This window comes from Propithecus coquereli, unplaced genomic scaffold, assembly GCF_000956105.1.
Source record: "Propithecus coquereli isolate 6110/MARCELLA unplaced genomic scaffold, Pcoq_1.0 Scaffold42, whole genome shotgun sequence".
In the NCBI taxonomy this organism is placed as follows: domain Eukaryota; kingdom Metazoa; phylum Chordata; class Mammalia; order Primates; family Indriidae; genus Propithecus; species Propithecus coquereli.
Window position 1 is genome coordinate 6,255,408 of NW_012149952.1, and position 13,789 is coordinate 6,269,196.

At 43.9% G+C, this 13,789-nt stretch overlaps 1 protein-coding gene across 2 annotated transcripts in view; it reads right to left on the reverse strand.

Annotated features, from left to right (window-relative positions):
* Positions 1-207: 207 nt before the first annotated feature.
* The window catches only part of AIFM1 (apoptosis-inducing factor, mitochondrion-associated, 1), a 34,241-nt gene continuing 20,659 nt past the window's right edge, over positions 208-13,789 (reverse strand). Inside the window, exons 8-17 of one of the 2 annotated variants that reach the window (XR_001137849.1) lie at positions 13,127-13,203; positions 12,118-12,226; positions 11,219-11,326; positions 10,782-10,870; positions 10,186-10,326; positions 8,391-8,533; positions 6,152-6,276; positions 4,464-4,660; positions 3,999-4,125; positions 208-1,274 (exon numbers count right to left, since the gene is read on the reverse strand). Coding sequence is in view for 1 of the 2 variants with exons in the window: in XM_012653399.1 (XP_012508853.1) it covers positions 4,054-4,125; positions 4,464-4,660; positions 6,152-6,276; positions 8,391-8,533; positions 10,186-10,326; positions 10,782-10,870; positions 11,219-11,326; positions 12,118-12,226; positions 13,127-13,203 (1,061 nt within the window). In the remaining variant the exon portion in view is untranslated. Of the gene's footprint in view, positions 1,275-3,861; positions 4,126-4,463; positions 4,661-6,151; positions 6,277-8,390; positions 8,534-10,185; positions 10,327-10,781; positions 10,871-11,218; positions 11,327-12,117; positions 12,227-13,126; positions 13,204-13,789 lie in introns of those variants that run through there. The other variant, XM_012653399.1, reaches the window with a different exon arrangement.

The following is a 13,789-nucleotide window of genomic DNA, read 5'->3' on the forward strand; positions in this document are numbered from 1 at the left end:
CTCCACTGGGACCAGGTAAGGTCTGCAGGAAGGTCTGAAGGAAGGTACAGACAGGATCAGGTAACATTCACTGTTGTCTCTGCTTGGTAATGGACCTCCAGAAGAGATATGGGTTATTTTTGTCCAAATTGTCAATGCCCTTCAGCCAAAGACCACCAGGAACACTTTTGTGATTGAACAAGTTGGGTTTATTGCTTATTGCAGCAAAGGAGAAGGTACCCTGTGGGGAACCATGGGGTATCTCAGGAAGAGGGTTCTAGAAAGGACTTGTTATAGGATTCTAGTTAGGTTGGGGGACTTGGGGGAGGGTTTAAGGAAGCCAGGCTTTACTCTGGATTGGACACTGCCAGAAAGCAGGGGTAATTCTATGATTGGATTGGGTACCTTATTAAATAAATCTTATCCAATAGGAGGGCGGACTACAGCAAGGCAAAAGCTGTGATTAGTAAGGAAGAGCAGTCACTCAGACTAGCCAGGATGGGGGGGTGTTTGGTTATTTGTGAGGTTTGGGCAGTGTTCATGCTTTTGTCCATGTTCACATGATTATGGAGTAGTCTTGTTTTTGTCTCAACTCACCATGGTGACACAGTGGCCTTGCATGATGCTGATGTCCTGTGAATCTATGTTCAACAGAACACCCAGACATAGCTGTGAGTGCTAGGCCAGTTGGTAGCCACACCAAGGCCTTGCCAACAGTACCAGGCCAGCTTTGGGATGTCAGGGGCTGCTTTTCTTTCTCCAAATGTTCATTTTGAGATGATCCCTGGTTTCCAACAAGGGCTTGGCAGTCCAGTGTCTAAATATTTAGACCCTCCCTGTACTCTGACCTAGTCACACCCATCTGTAGAACCAGCCAGGCAGGGGGACGTCATCACTGGCTTGGGCTGTGTGTGTCTGTGCCCGCCAGAAATTCCCTGATAAGATGGGAAAGAGGCCAGAGGCAGTCCTACTTCACCTCTGGGCCCAGCAGGACTTCCCCTCTGCCCAGAAAGCAAGGCACTGGGATCGACTCCCAACAATCTCCAGGGCAGCAGGGGTGCCCAGCTTTAGGTGGAGTCAGGGAAGGACGTACAGACGGGATATCGCAGCAGCCAATCTTGAGAGGAGCGGGAAAGGGAAGGGGTAGTGGTGGAAGGGAGGGGAGAGTTCCTTTGTATAAATGGGTCTCTTGAGAAGCTGCTGATTTTCCTTCAAGGAAGCAGCCTGCAGTAGGTCACCGTGGATGCCCACCCCCATCCCTTTCTGTTTTAAGCCTCTTGTCTCCAAAACAGGCCCTGTTGATTAGAACAAAAAAAATCGTAAATGTTGATCTCATCCTTTACTGAGGCTTAATTTAACCCCTTTCCAATAAAATTTTCTTCCCTCAGTTCCATTTCTCCAGCTTTAAAATACTGGGACATCTCCTGCTGTGCCTTATAGGTAGCCAGGCAAAGTCTAGGACCATCACTAAATGGTGCCAGGGACCATCTGATATCATTTGTAAAATGGCAAAGCAGAGTGGGGCTGAGGTCAAGTGGGTGGGCTCCAGACACTTGCTACTTTGGCAAAGCCTGACTCTTCTGCCCAGGGCCTGACTAACCCTGTACTGCACTGTGGTGGGGCCCAGCTAATCACAGACCAGCTACCAAGGGCCAAACCTCAACTGGCACTGCTCGTCTATGGAGTCAGAAATCAGACCCTGTGATCCTTGGGGGCTATGGCAGATTAAACGTGTCCTGGGTTAAGTGGCAAGTTGTGGCAGTGGGTGATGAGGGTCTGAACATGAATTACGGATATCAGAGGCTACAAGACAGAGGCTCATTTTTACAGTCAGCCCTGTTGCCTAGCATTATTCAACCAATCAATCAATGGCTCAGCACTTCATCAGGGTTTTTTTGGGGCATGGCACGTGGGTCCTATCCTGAGGACAAAAACACGGTCTCTGCTCTGGGATAGCTTACAATCCCTGGTAAGTTCAGTTGGAGTTTGGAGATGAGAATTGTGCATGGGCACTAGTCTTACTGGTACCATGCCACCAAGATAGGACTTGATATGGGCCTTGAAAAATGAAGCAGGATTTGGATAGGTGAAAGGGAGGAGAGATGGTGTTCCAGATGTGAAGAGCATGAACACAAGTTTAAAGGTGGCAATAAACCAGATGTGTGTGCATGTGTGTGCATTAAAAGTCACAGGAAAGGGGACCGGACAGGCAGAGTGGGCTGTGATCACAGACTGTTGTGGAAGACTTTGGATTTAACGTGGTTGGTGACAGGGAGTCACGGTACATTCTTAGGGAGGAAACATGGACCAAGTGGTGCTTTGGGCAGTGACCTAGCAGCAATAGTTGACTAAGAATGGCTGCTCTGGTTGATCTCCCCATTCTTGGCATGTCCACAGTACTTTGTGTGTCCTTCTATGGACATAGCTCACTGTATTATACTTCTGCACCCACGTGTCTGCATTCTTCACTGACACCAGGAGGTCCTTAAAAGCAGTGGCCATGCTTTATCCATCCTCCTATTCAGGCATCTACCTGGCTCACAGTAGGCACTCAATGAACATTGATTAGATGAACAGATCATTTAATTTTAATTAACTGAATTATACTGACATACCATACAAGGATAATCACTATCAAAGAGCTAGACTTAATTGCACATAACACTAAAACAGGACAAATCACAATTTGGTCTTTTAAAAATGATTTGTGAAACATTTTAGGATCACAGAATATGCTACCCCCATCTTTGTAAGCAGCAATTATTGCTGTATAATAACTTCTATTTCATAGGATACTAGAGTTTTCTACATAGGGATTTTTTTTATGCCCTGGATGCACTAAGAGGATCTACATATGGATTTGGATATGTCATGCAGCAGATTGTATTCTACTAAACCTGTATCTGTATAGTAAGAACCTGTTCTAGTACCTCTAATTCTTACAGTGGAGATTTGGCCTGTTCTCCTAGTGTGTTCACAAGGGATTTGGTTGAAGCTGCAACTCCCTTTAATCAAGCCCAGTATTTTAAAAAAAATCCAGACTGGTAATAATTTTCTCTTTACATGTAGAAAGGTTCATAATAGGACTTCTGAAAGTAGTAAAAATTTCCTCTTAAATAAGATTTGATTTTTTAAAAGTAATTTAAAATGCCAAAAACGAGTTGACTTATGAAACCCTGAACTGTGTTCCTAGGAAATCATCTGTAAAGGGAGGTATGCCTATAAGCATATTTTAGAGAAAAGGAGTTAAGAGAACGCAGATTTACAGTATGGGGAGGGGACAGCAGGCAGAGGAGTTAAGAGATCACGATCCCTCAAGGAGATGGCTCCAGATTTAGCTGCAAAGCATCCTGTCTCTGAACTCCTCTATTTGCAGTTAATATCATTCTGTCCCCTGTAGAATTTAGTTCTGGGACAGGAGTTGTTCCAGGTAAAACTGAGTCTATCCTATATGTTTATTTGTTCACTCATTCAGCAATGATTTATTAAGCACCTACTATGAGCCAGACCCAGTGCTAAGCTCTGGAGATATAACCATGAGCAAGGCCTCCATGCCATGCCTCCTGCTTCCAGGAAGCCATTGGGCTAGCAGGGAGACACAGAAACAAGGATCAGGCTTGGAAGGATCAGGAAAGTCTCCAGAAAGATAGTGACCTTCCCAAGAGGAGAGGAGTCAAGCATTATGGGCAGAGGCCATAGCAGGTGCATGCAGAGAGGTCTGGAGGGGTGAGAGGAGTTCACTCCTCCGGAAATGAGTTTAGAGTGTGGAGTAGGGAATGGTTGAGAAAAATTATGTTCTTAGTAGCTGCTACAATTTTCTTGCTCTCTAATATGCATAGCTTTTCTCCTTCACCCATCCGCCCCCTTTGAAAGAGAACAGAATTTAATTTAGAAGAATCAGATTTTATTTTGTGATGTGAACATTAAGAATTTGCCTACATGGTTGAAAATATTCGCAAAGGACTTGATCATTTACACTCATACGCACAGAGTTTGCCAAATAAAAAATGCTCCTTTACCCATCCAGCCAGCTATCAGGGACAGTGATGAGCTTGCCTGTTCCACAGTGGGGCTTCAGTCTTCGTGAATATTGAATAGTTTGGCTACTTCATTGAGATCTTCATGTTGCTCACCGTCCTTAATGATCTGAGGGCAAGAGTAATAATAGGCCCCTAACTCACTCCGTGTGCCCTCAGGCCAGGCCCGCACAATGGGGCTTCCAGGGCCAGTCCCTGCATCACACTGGGAGGGAGTTGTGAGAAAGGCTTTCTACTAACCCAAAATGAGCAGCTTGTCAACTCCCAGGCCACCCAGCCAAGTCCTAAGTAAAAAAGAATGTTCCTGAGCCAAGGCTATACCTTTGTTCTGCTCAGGCACAATTTGACCTCGGTGGAGAATGCATCTCAGGGCACCTGATGAAGTCACAGGAGCATTTTCCGACCCACACTTTCCATGTCCCTCTGAGAGTTCTGACAAGTACCTACCTTCCTTGCTATTGGCATTCTGTTAAAGATGTTCCATAGCACGATCCCCACGACCACTTTGTCCCTGAGGTAGAAGATGACACCTTTGCCGTAGTCCTCCCCTTGGACAGGGGCCTGTGGAACTGCAGGAGTGCTGGGAGGAATAGCAATTTCTGAGGCCTCGGATTCTGTCTCACTCTCTGATCGGATACCAGTCCCTGTGGCCAGCCCCCAAAACAAACATACAATATCAAAACTTCAATTATGAGCTTAGGAAATTCTAGAAGGCAAGTGTCTTTCAAGACCTGCTTCAAGCTACTTCTAGATGATTTGTTTATCTATGCCCCCTCAGTAAGCCCTGGCTCTCTCCAGCCCCTCTGCACTGACAAAACCAAGGAAAGTTCTTCTTTGCCAGCTTCTGGCATTGGATGAGTCTGACCCCAAACTTCCCTCCCTTACTATCTCATTTGAATTTATGCTGTGGATATTTCCTGGTATCTGAATTTCTTCAAACTGCAGAAGACTTGATCTTGTCCTCTGAGAAACATTCTAGAGCTGCATGGTCCAGTACAGTAGCCACTAGCTACATAGAGCTATTTAAATAAACATTATTTCAAATTAAGTAAAATGTAAAATTCAGTTCCTCATTTGTACTCACCACATTTCAAGTGCTCAATAGGTACATGTGGCTAGTGGCTAATGTACTGGACAGATTAGAGAGAGAACATTTCCATCATAGCAGAAAGTTCTATTGGACAGTGCTCCTAGAGAGACACTAGTCAAAGCAGAAGGCACTTCCACATGGAAAAACCCTAGTGGAGGTGTTTCCTCCTAGAGGAGGAGGGGGAAAAAGGCAGCATGGGAAGGGTACGACTTGTCTTCTGAGAACCACCAGCCTTCGAATAATACTGCCCAGTGGACAGAGCAGTGTCCTGAATCCACTTACCAGGAGAGATCAGAATTAAGGAGTATGGAATACGCCCAAATTATACAGAAAAAGGACCTACATATTCATATAATGTCTTGCTTTCTCCTTCTTAAAGAGCGACTTGCCCTAGAAACACCTCTGGCAAAAGGACACAGAGGTTAAATAACTTGAGCCAAGGTCATAGAATAAGGCCTAGGAGTTAATGAAAGAGACGTGTGTGGGAGAGAAGTCCATTCCAAGAGAGATGCCTCCCATCTAAAGAAAACCTGGCATTAAGATCTGACGAATGGAATTAGAGGCAGCTGAAGAAATACTCAGCCTAGTTCTCCACTGCCCAGGGCCCATGGAGGATAGCAGGTCCTAAGTTAAGGTTCTCATGTCTGGTTCTTGAGATTAGCATGAAGCAAAAACAAACAAAAAAAGAAGAAAGAAAAACACAAAACCAAAACCTAAAAAGTTCCAGTTTTCTTGTTTTCTTCATCAGATAGGCCTCCCTATCCACTAGAGATGAACTAAACAAGAGTTGTTGAGCCAGCCACTGTCTACTGTCTAGGATGGATACCCACAATATTTGAGTTTATGCTTTGACCAGGATACCTGATTTTGCCAGATTTCAGACCACTAAAGAGGGAGGACTTGGGTTTGGTTTCTTTTAAAGCACAACATGAAGAGAGGCTTTCACTGACAGCTCCCTCTGGTTAGTACAGAAACCCCTTGTTCAGGAGAATTTGGACCACTGCTTCTCAACACTCTTCCAAGAGAAGTGGTTGGGTTTCCTTACCTGACTGCTCCGTGGCAGATTTTGGGTTGTCTTGTGCAGTTGCTTTTGCAAAAACACCGACTGTGGGCAAACTACTGTCCACAAGACCAATAGCTTCATAGCCAACATCAGGACCCAAATCACTCCTAAGGAAGGAAAAAGAAGAGAGTGTTCTGTCAAGGGACAGTAAGGAATGACATGGTAGCACATATTCTTCATGACACTACACTCTCATGCCAACCAAAGAACTTACTATGTGTAACAAGAGAAATGCCAGACTAATCTGTCACTGCTAGAGCATCTGGGGACAATTATGAGAAAGCAGGATTAAACCAAACAGCTGTTATTTGTCCTGAAGAAGCTATTCTCCATACCTCATATCCATACAAGGATCTAAACTTTCTTAAATTTATTCATGCTTTTATCCCATGCCACATTTGGGAAGTGACAGGTTTCCCACTTTCGCTATTCACTATCTTCCTTTAACTCATCTTAAAGCTGCCTTTTTGAAGCTTTAAAGAGTGTTCCATACTTAGGAATTCAGAATTTGAGATGTTTTATGGTTTCACTGACCTACAGTATTTCCCCTTGGCCTTCATTTCTTGAGACTGGAATGCTCTCCATAAAGAGGCACCTTCATCCACTTGGTCATTTTGTTTTAACTGCTCTTCTTGGAAACTATCCCTATCATCATTGCACCTTTCTTAATATGCTAGGAACTTCACAGAACATTTGAGGCACAGACACATTATTACCATGCTTTTTTGTAATAATCTAGGATACCCTAGCTGTTTTGTTTCTGGCACTCTACCTCTTGTTATCTTTTTGGCTGCAGTAGCTCACTGGACTGGTGCCTTCAGGGAATAGTCTGCAATGACTCCTTGGAATCTGTTCTAGGCTCTTACTGATAATTGTACAATTATGGACTATTTTTTCCTAACTTCACTATCTTACATGTGTTGACCCTGAAATCCATCAGTTAGTTAGGTATGTATTATGTATGTATATATGTATTCATGCATTCATTCATTTATTTTAGAGACAGAGTCTCGCTATGTTGCCCAGGCTGGAGTGCAGTGGCATCATCATAGGTCACTGCAACCTCGAACTCCTGGGCACAAGCCATCCTCTTGCCTCAATCTCCTGAGTAGCTGGGACTACAGGTACATACCACCACACCCAGCTAATTCTTAAAAATTTTCTGTAGAGATGGGGTTTCACTATGTTAGCTGGTCTCGAATTCCTGGCCTCAAGCAGTCCTCCTGCCTCAGCCTTCCAAAGTGCTCGGATTATAGGTGTGAGCCACTGTACCCCACCCTGTGTCTGTTATTTTTTTGCAGCCCACTCATAAAACTGTGTGGAACTGTCTTAAAATGTAATTCCGTCAGGTGAGAATATCTCCAACAGAAACCACTTAGAGGCTTCTGAAACTTTGAAGTTTTTATGTACTCCATCTTTCAAATCATGAGATGAATGTGTGTCAAACAGGGCCAGCCTTGGCACTCAGAAATCGCCACTGCTAACCTTCCTTTATCCAAAGAACTGCCTATGTATGCCTGACTTTGCACTGCTGATAGTAAGGGTTACATATGAATAGGCTGCTTTTCTTCCAGCATGTTGGGTTTGTTAGGGTTACTAGCAAAGAACAAATTAAAATATACTGCTGTCTACACCTAAGAGTATACTTTTGTACCACCTACTATAGCTCAAACTCTATCTTGCCAGAAGTGCTGGTGCCATCTCCATTCATTTACCTGGTCTAACTTACGTCAAACAGAACACTTTTATTTTATGTGAGACAGGGTTTTGCTCTGTTGCCCAGACTGGAGTGCAGTGGCACAATCATAACTCACTGTAACCTCAAATTCCTGGCCTTAAGCCATCGTCCTGCCTCAGCTTCCCGAGTAGCTGGGACTACAGGTGTGCACCACCATGCCTGGCTAATTTTTAAATTTTTTTGTAGAGACAGGGTCTCGCTATGTTGCCCAGGCTGGTCTTGAACTCCTGGCCTCAAGGGATCCTCCTATCTTGGCTTCCCAAAGTGCTGGGATTATAGGCATGAGCCACCATGCCTGGCCCCAAACAGAACATTTTTTACCAGATGGCTACTTGGGGGTAGAATGTGTGAACATAAGATGGAATTTTTCCCCCTCTGTATGAAGCTAACTGGTCCACAACAAAACCAAACCATAACTCTGTGCTATGGTCCTAGTGATACTGCGTTCTAGCCTACTGAGTTCCCACGGCACACCACTAGTACCAGAACATTGACTGATGCCAGTATGGCTTAGCAGCTCCGGTCATATTTTCTCCAGCCAATCTTCCGCTCACAACAGCGTGATCGTGGTGCTCTACCCGCCTCCTCCCCAACTTTATGTCGTAGAAGCATGCAGCATCTCCTGCCTTTGGAAACAGATACACAACATGAATACATGATAAAAAAGCAAGTTAAAGACAAAATACAAACTTTTGGGGCTCAAAGAACCCTTGCAATGGTAACTAATGTTTTTCATCTACAGGCCAGAATCATACCTACACTATCAAAAACAGCTGAGATTCCATTTTTTAATAACTATTCTGCTTCCACAAAGCTAACCTAAATCTTCTATGCTTCAGTTTACTTATACCTATTTCTTCTCCTTCTGTCCTTAGCAGACAGGATATTTAATAACCACGACTTGCAGAATGCTCTTTTCTGTATGTGAAAATCGGTTTTTAGATATGACTGCCTCTCACCTAGAAATCTTGCCCAAGATAAGATTTCTTTCTGTCATTTAGTGTTCATTCATTCGGCAAATATTTATGGAGTACTTAGTATACACAAAAGCATTATGCTGTTCGGGCAGCTGAGACAAAACTGACGTGGACCTTGCCTACAAGGAGTATATGACCCAGTATAGGAAGCTGGAGCATTGTTCATAACTACAGTGCAATGTAAACAAGTAATGAGCCACATGAGAGGTACAGATTAAACGAGCTAAGTGTTTCAGACAAAGGGAGAGAACCCCCAGCTGGGGGTAAACAGGGCCAGCTTTATGAAGGATGTGGTATTTGAGCTCTCTAACCCTTTGTTCATCTTTGTGGCTATTCAGACTCCCCCCAAAGCAACCTAAAAATCCAACAAGTAAGCAATGACAAAATAAACTATTAAATCCACTTAATAGAATACTATATAGTCATTAGACTGTTTACAGAGTCTGAAGCAACATGGAAAATGCTTACATTTATGATGTTAAGTTAAAAAGAGCAGAATACAAATGTTTATACATAGTATCCTTGCCATGACTGTGTAAAACAAACAAAAAAACCTAACGTGCAAGAAAACAAAGGGAAGGAAATATACCCAAAATATTAATAGTTTGCTGCAGGTGATTTTCCTTCTTTCTCCTTGCCTGTATCTTCTACATTGAGCACATATTACTTTTATAACAGGTTAAAAATTATAGTACATGTTATCTTAAAAAAAAAAAGGAAGCTTTGCAGGGGAAAAAAAAAATCCCTCCAAGGCTCCTGTGCCCTTGCAGAGGAGTTGCAGAGTCCATAATCAAACACAATACACTTGTAACTAGCAATGGGGAAATTACCTCATGGTTCCCACACACTATACTCTTATTTGTGTCATAATAGATTTTTAAAAACAGCTAAAAATAGTACTCAAGGAAAATGGAAACAGAGTAATTTTCCTTTCTAGGGAACATATTAGAAAACTACTTCATCCTCCATCCCCTGGACTCATGCTTGAGCAAAGAGAACAGCAGATCCATCTGAAGGCTGTGCATGCACCCACCAGGGGTTGTGCCAACAGCTGGCTGCTGCCAACACGTAGAACTGAAAGAGCTTTACTCCTGCAGGCATGCACACTGTTCATTTCATCTTCCACCAGCTTGCAGATGAGGCCATACCTGGTCTAAACCAAGCAGTTCACAAGTTTCTCTTCTCTATCCCCTCAGCCTCCAAACACTTTGACCCTATTTGGTTAAGCTGTCAATGCACGGCAGGCTTGTTCATAAGCTGGGGACAATGAATCGTGCCCAGTCATGCTGTAGCACACTTACCACCCAGATGTTAGAGCGTGCTTGTAGCTCTGCATTTACCCGGAAGCCACCAAAATCTGAGTCTATTTCCAGCCCACCAGTCTTGGCCAACTCAACATTGGGCTCCAGGCCCACAGCTGCCACGATGTGGTCAGTTTCTACCTAAGGCAAAAAGAAATAATCCAGCCAATTACCATAGTTCCACTTATACCTACGGACAGAACAAGTGGCCATCATACCATTAAGAATTGGGGCTTTAAAAAATCATGGTTTAACTTACCTCTGGTAAATAAATTTTAAGTTCTATGTCATAAGCCTCCTCGACCCCTTCCCACACACACACCCCATGTCATCTGACCAGGAATCTGTCACCCTAGCAAAGACTCCAAAATCTGTGATCCAGAAAGGAAGGGGCTAAGGGAAAGTGGTTCACAGGTACCTACTCTGGCTCTCATTAGTCTGTTTTAATGGAAGGACGGTTAATTCAGAAAATTATGACAGGTTAATGGTAGCTGCCAAGAAAACTAATCTACTGGTGTAGAATGAAGGAGTAAGAATAAGGAAAGGGGAGGGGAGAGCTGGAAAGTCTCCTGGCAGCCTGCCTTTCTCCTCCTTACCTTCCTGCCGTCTTTTAGCTTGATGAGTAACTTGCCACCGCTGACTCCCACTGATTGCACAATGGCATTGGGCATCACCTTAACCCCCTCTGTAAAGGCAAACAAGATCTGAGGCTGAACCTATGACTCAATAACCTTCATGGGAAGTAGAGAAGCTGAATAGAGGTCCCCCCACTGTAAAACCAATAGTTATCAGTATGCAGGCAGCTGTCAAGAGCCACAAGAACCTATACCCACAGTTCATTTTCAGCACTTTTAGAAATTTGGTGCATCAGATTCAGAACACCCAGATGAACCTGGCTGATTGGAGAATGGTGGAAACATTTCATCTGCCAGGTGACAGGGCTAATGTCAAGGGGGTTCCCAGAGAAGCTAACTTTACCTTAGGCCACACTCAAAGGAAACAGAGTGGCCGCATGTGGAAAAAGTTTCTCTACCTCGTCTGACTTTTTCCATGGTCCAGTTGCTGAGGTATTCAGGGAGGATCTTTCCCATATTTCCTTTCTCAGGGAAGAGTTGAATCACTTCTGTGCCCAAGGCTTGAGCTGGGAAGAAGAAATAGGTAGTTACGGCAGGAAACCAAAGTCAATCTTAGGAAGGTAGGAAGAGAAGTAAAGGAGCAGCAGGCAGCCCTTAGTAAATGTAGGGCAGAGCCCAGTCCGGGTCGGAGCTCCTACTTGTGGGGTACTGGGGCATGAGGGCCTTGGTGCTCGAGTTCATTCAGAAGGCAAATACAACAGATGCCACAACTGCTGTCCCCAGATTAAGCTATAGACCGTGAACTCAGCGCACTTCCACCCATGCAGTCACCTCAGGCTTACAAAAGTGCTTTGCAACCTCTGTATAGGAAGCACCCTCCTGAGAAGATGCCCTGATTTCACATAGCTGAAGAATAACATTAAGAAAACTGGTTGCCATGAAACATTCAAACTGGAACTCACAGATCTGTCAAGCTGGGAACCACCATGTGCCTGAAGGAAGTTTTTGGCTTTTTATAGGAAGCAGTAGTTCAAAGATCCATACAGTTCTGTAGCCTGCACTGCCCTTATCATCTTAGTAACTCACTTTCCTTAATATTTTATTTCTAAGGAGTCCTGGTATAGAGGCTAGAGGAAAGGAAAGACAGGCATTGCTGTTAAGTTGCTCAGAGACAGCTTTTCGGTCACCAAGGGATCCCTCACCAGAACTAATCTCAGTGCTTAGCTTTTCACTATATAAACCTTAATCAAACTCTTTCTACCGCTCCTGGCAGACACAACTCTGGAGTTCGTGAGAGTACACTAAAAAATATGTGATATAAGACCAAAGAAAATTAAGGTCACTCCCTAATACTCACCTTTTCTGCCAAGAGCACAGGCCAGTTCGCTGCCAAGGAAGCCCCCACCAATAATCGTAATTGACTTGACTTCCCGTGAAATCTTCTCCAAGGCTCTAAAGTCTCCAATCTGCAGGATCACACCAGTTTAGTCCATTAATTTCCCAAAGGGGCACAGGATAATAATACCAGGAAATATTCTCCTCTAAATCTTTGACAACAGTAATTTGCACGGAACATCTTCTCCTTGTAGAAAGTGGCTCAATTATAGCCTCTTATGTTATTAATGCAAATGTCTTTCTTCACAGTAACATTCCTTCTATCAGTAGTGGCTTGCAACTGGTGGCAGTTTTGCCCCCTCTTCCCCAGAAGGACATTGGGCAATATCTAGAGACATTTTTGGTTTTCAGGGCAGGGAGGTGGCATCTAGTGGGTACAGGCCAGGGATACTGCTAACATCCTACAATGCACTGGACAGCCCCCACCACAATTATCCAGTCCCCAATGTCAAGAGTGCTGAGGTTGATATACCTTGTTCTATTAAAAACTTAAAGGATAGTATGAATCTTATCAAATATCCTAAGAGTGGCTGGAAAATTCCAGCAGTTTTTATAAGCAAAGCACAGTGTTAAGAAGCAAAATACTACCCCCCTTCCTTTTTACCTAGGTACTCTTAACTTTTCTCCCCAAAGTCTCCACACAGCACTTGCAGTGAAAAATGCCAAGAGGCTATAAGGGGTTCCAATGAATAAAATGCATCAGGAAAAAACAACTGTGGAAGGGCAATCATAAAGGAATTATAGCAAGCAATAAAAACACTACATGTATTTTTCTCCTAGGAGCTTAAAACTCTTGAGTGAGGTATTTGAGGTATAGGGAGAGGAAGTGACTTGCTCAAGGCCAGATAATGAGTCTGAAGAAGAGCCACAAATAGAACTTGGATCTCCCAATTCCCAGGTGGGTACTTGGGGACCACAAGATTATACTACCTCTTCAAGAACACAAAGAAAACACTAAAGCAGACAATTACCTTTCTGAAAAGTGTTGTTCTGCTCTTCACCTCTGCCCCAGCCCTATCAATGGCAGACAGACTTCTTGGAGTGCCTCCTAGAAACAAGAGGAGGAAAATCCTTTAGTCTAACAAGCAGGAGCTGGTCCAAACATCCCCCTATAAGTGGAGCTCTCTTCACTTAGGCTGCAGAGTGTGTGTGCTCCCTGCTGGTGCCACAGCAGCAACAGTAGAATACATGGCTTTGTTTTCCTTCTACCTCACCTCACAGCAGGCTTTTTTTTTTTTTTTTTTTTACCTATTTCTTTGGAGAAGCAAGATTTGAGAGTCTCTCCTAGAGAGGCCTACCCTCCCCCTAGCTGGCCAATAGGCCTCACTTTTGGCTTCCATGTTCTCTTCTAGTTTCTCATGAGGATTCACCAGTTAGCACAGTTACATGGGTTTAATCAACTGCTTCAGTCTCCTCTCTTGATTTCTGATTGGAACTGGCAATGAAGCCACGAGGCTATATCACTTTCAGGGCACAGGGCACAGGATGAAGGCTAAGCAGGGAGACAAAAAAGGGCAACTTCTTCAAGCCTTTACTGGGAGGAACAGCAAGGATAATCCAGAAGGGCTGGTGATCCAGGATGCCCAGACTTAGCCAGGTTTTGCACTGAGAGGAGACACCCACTTTGGAGAGTC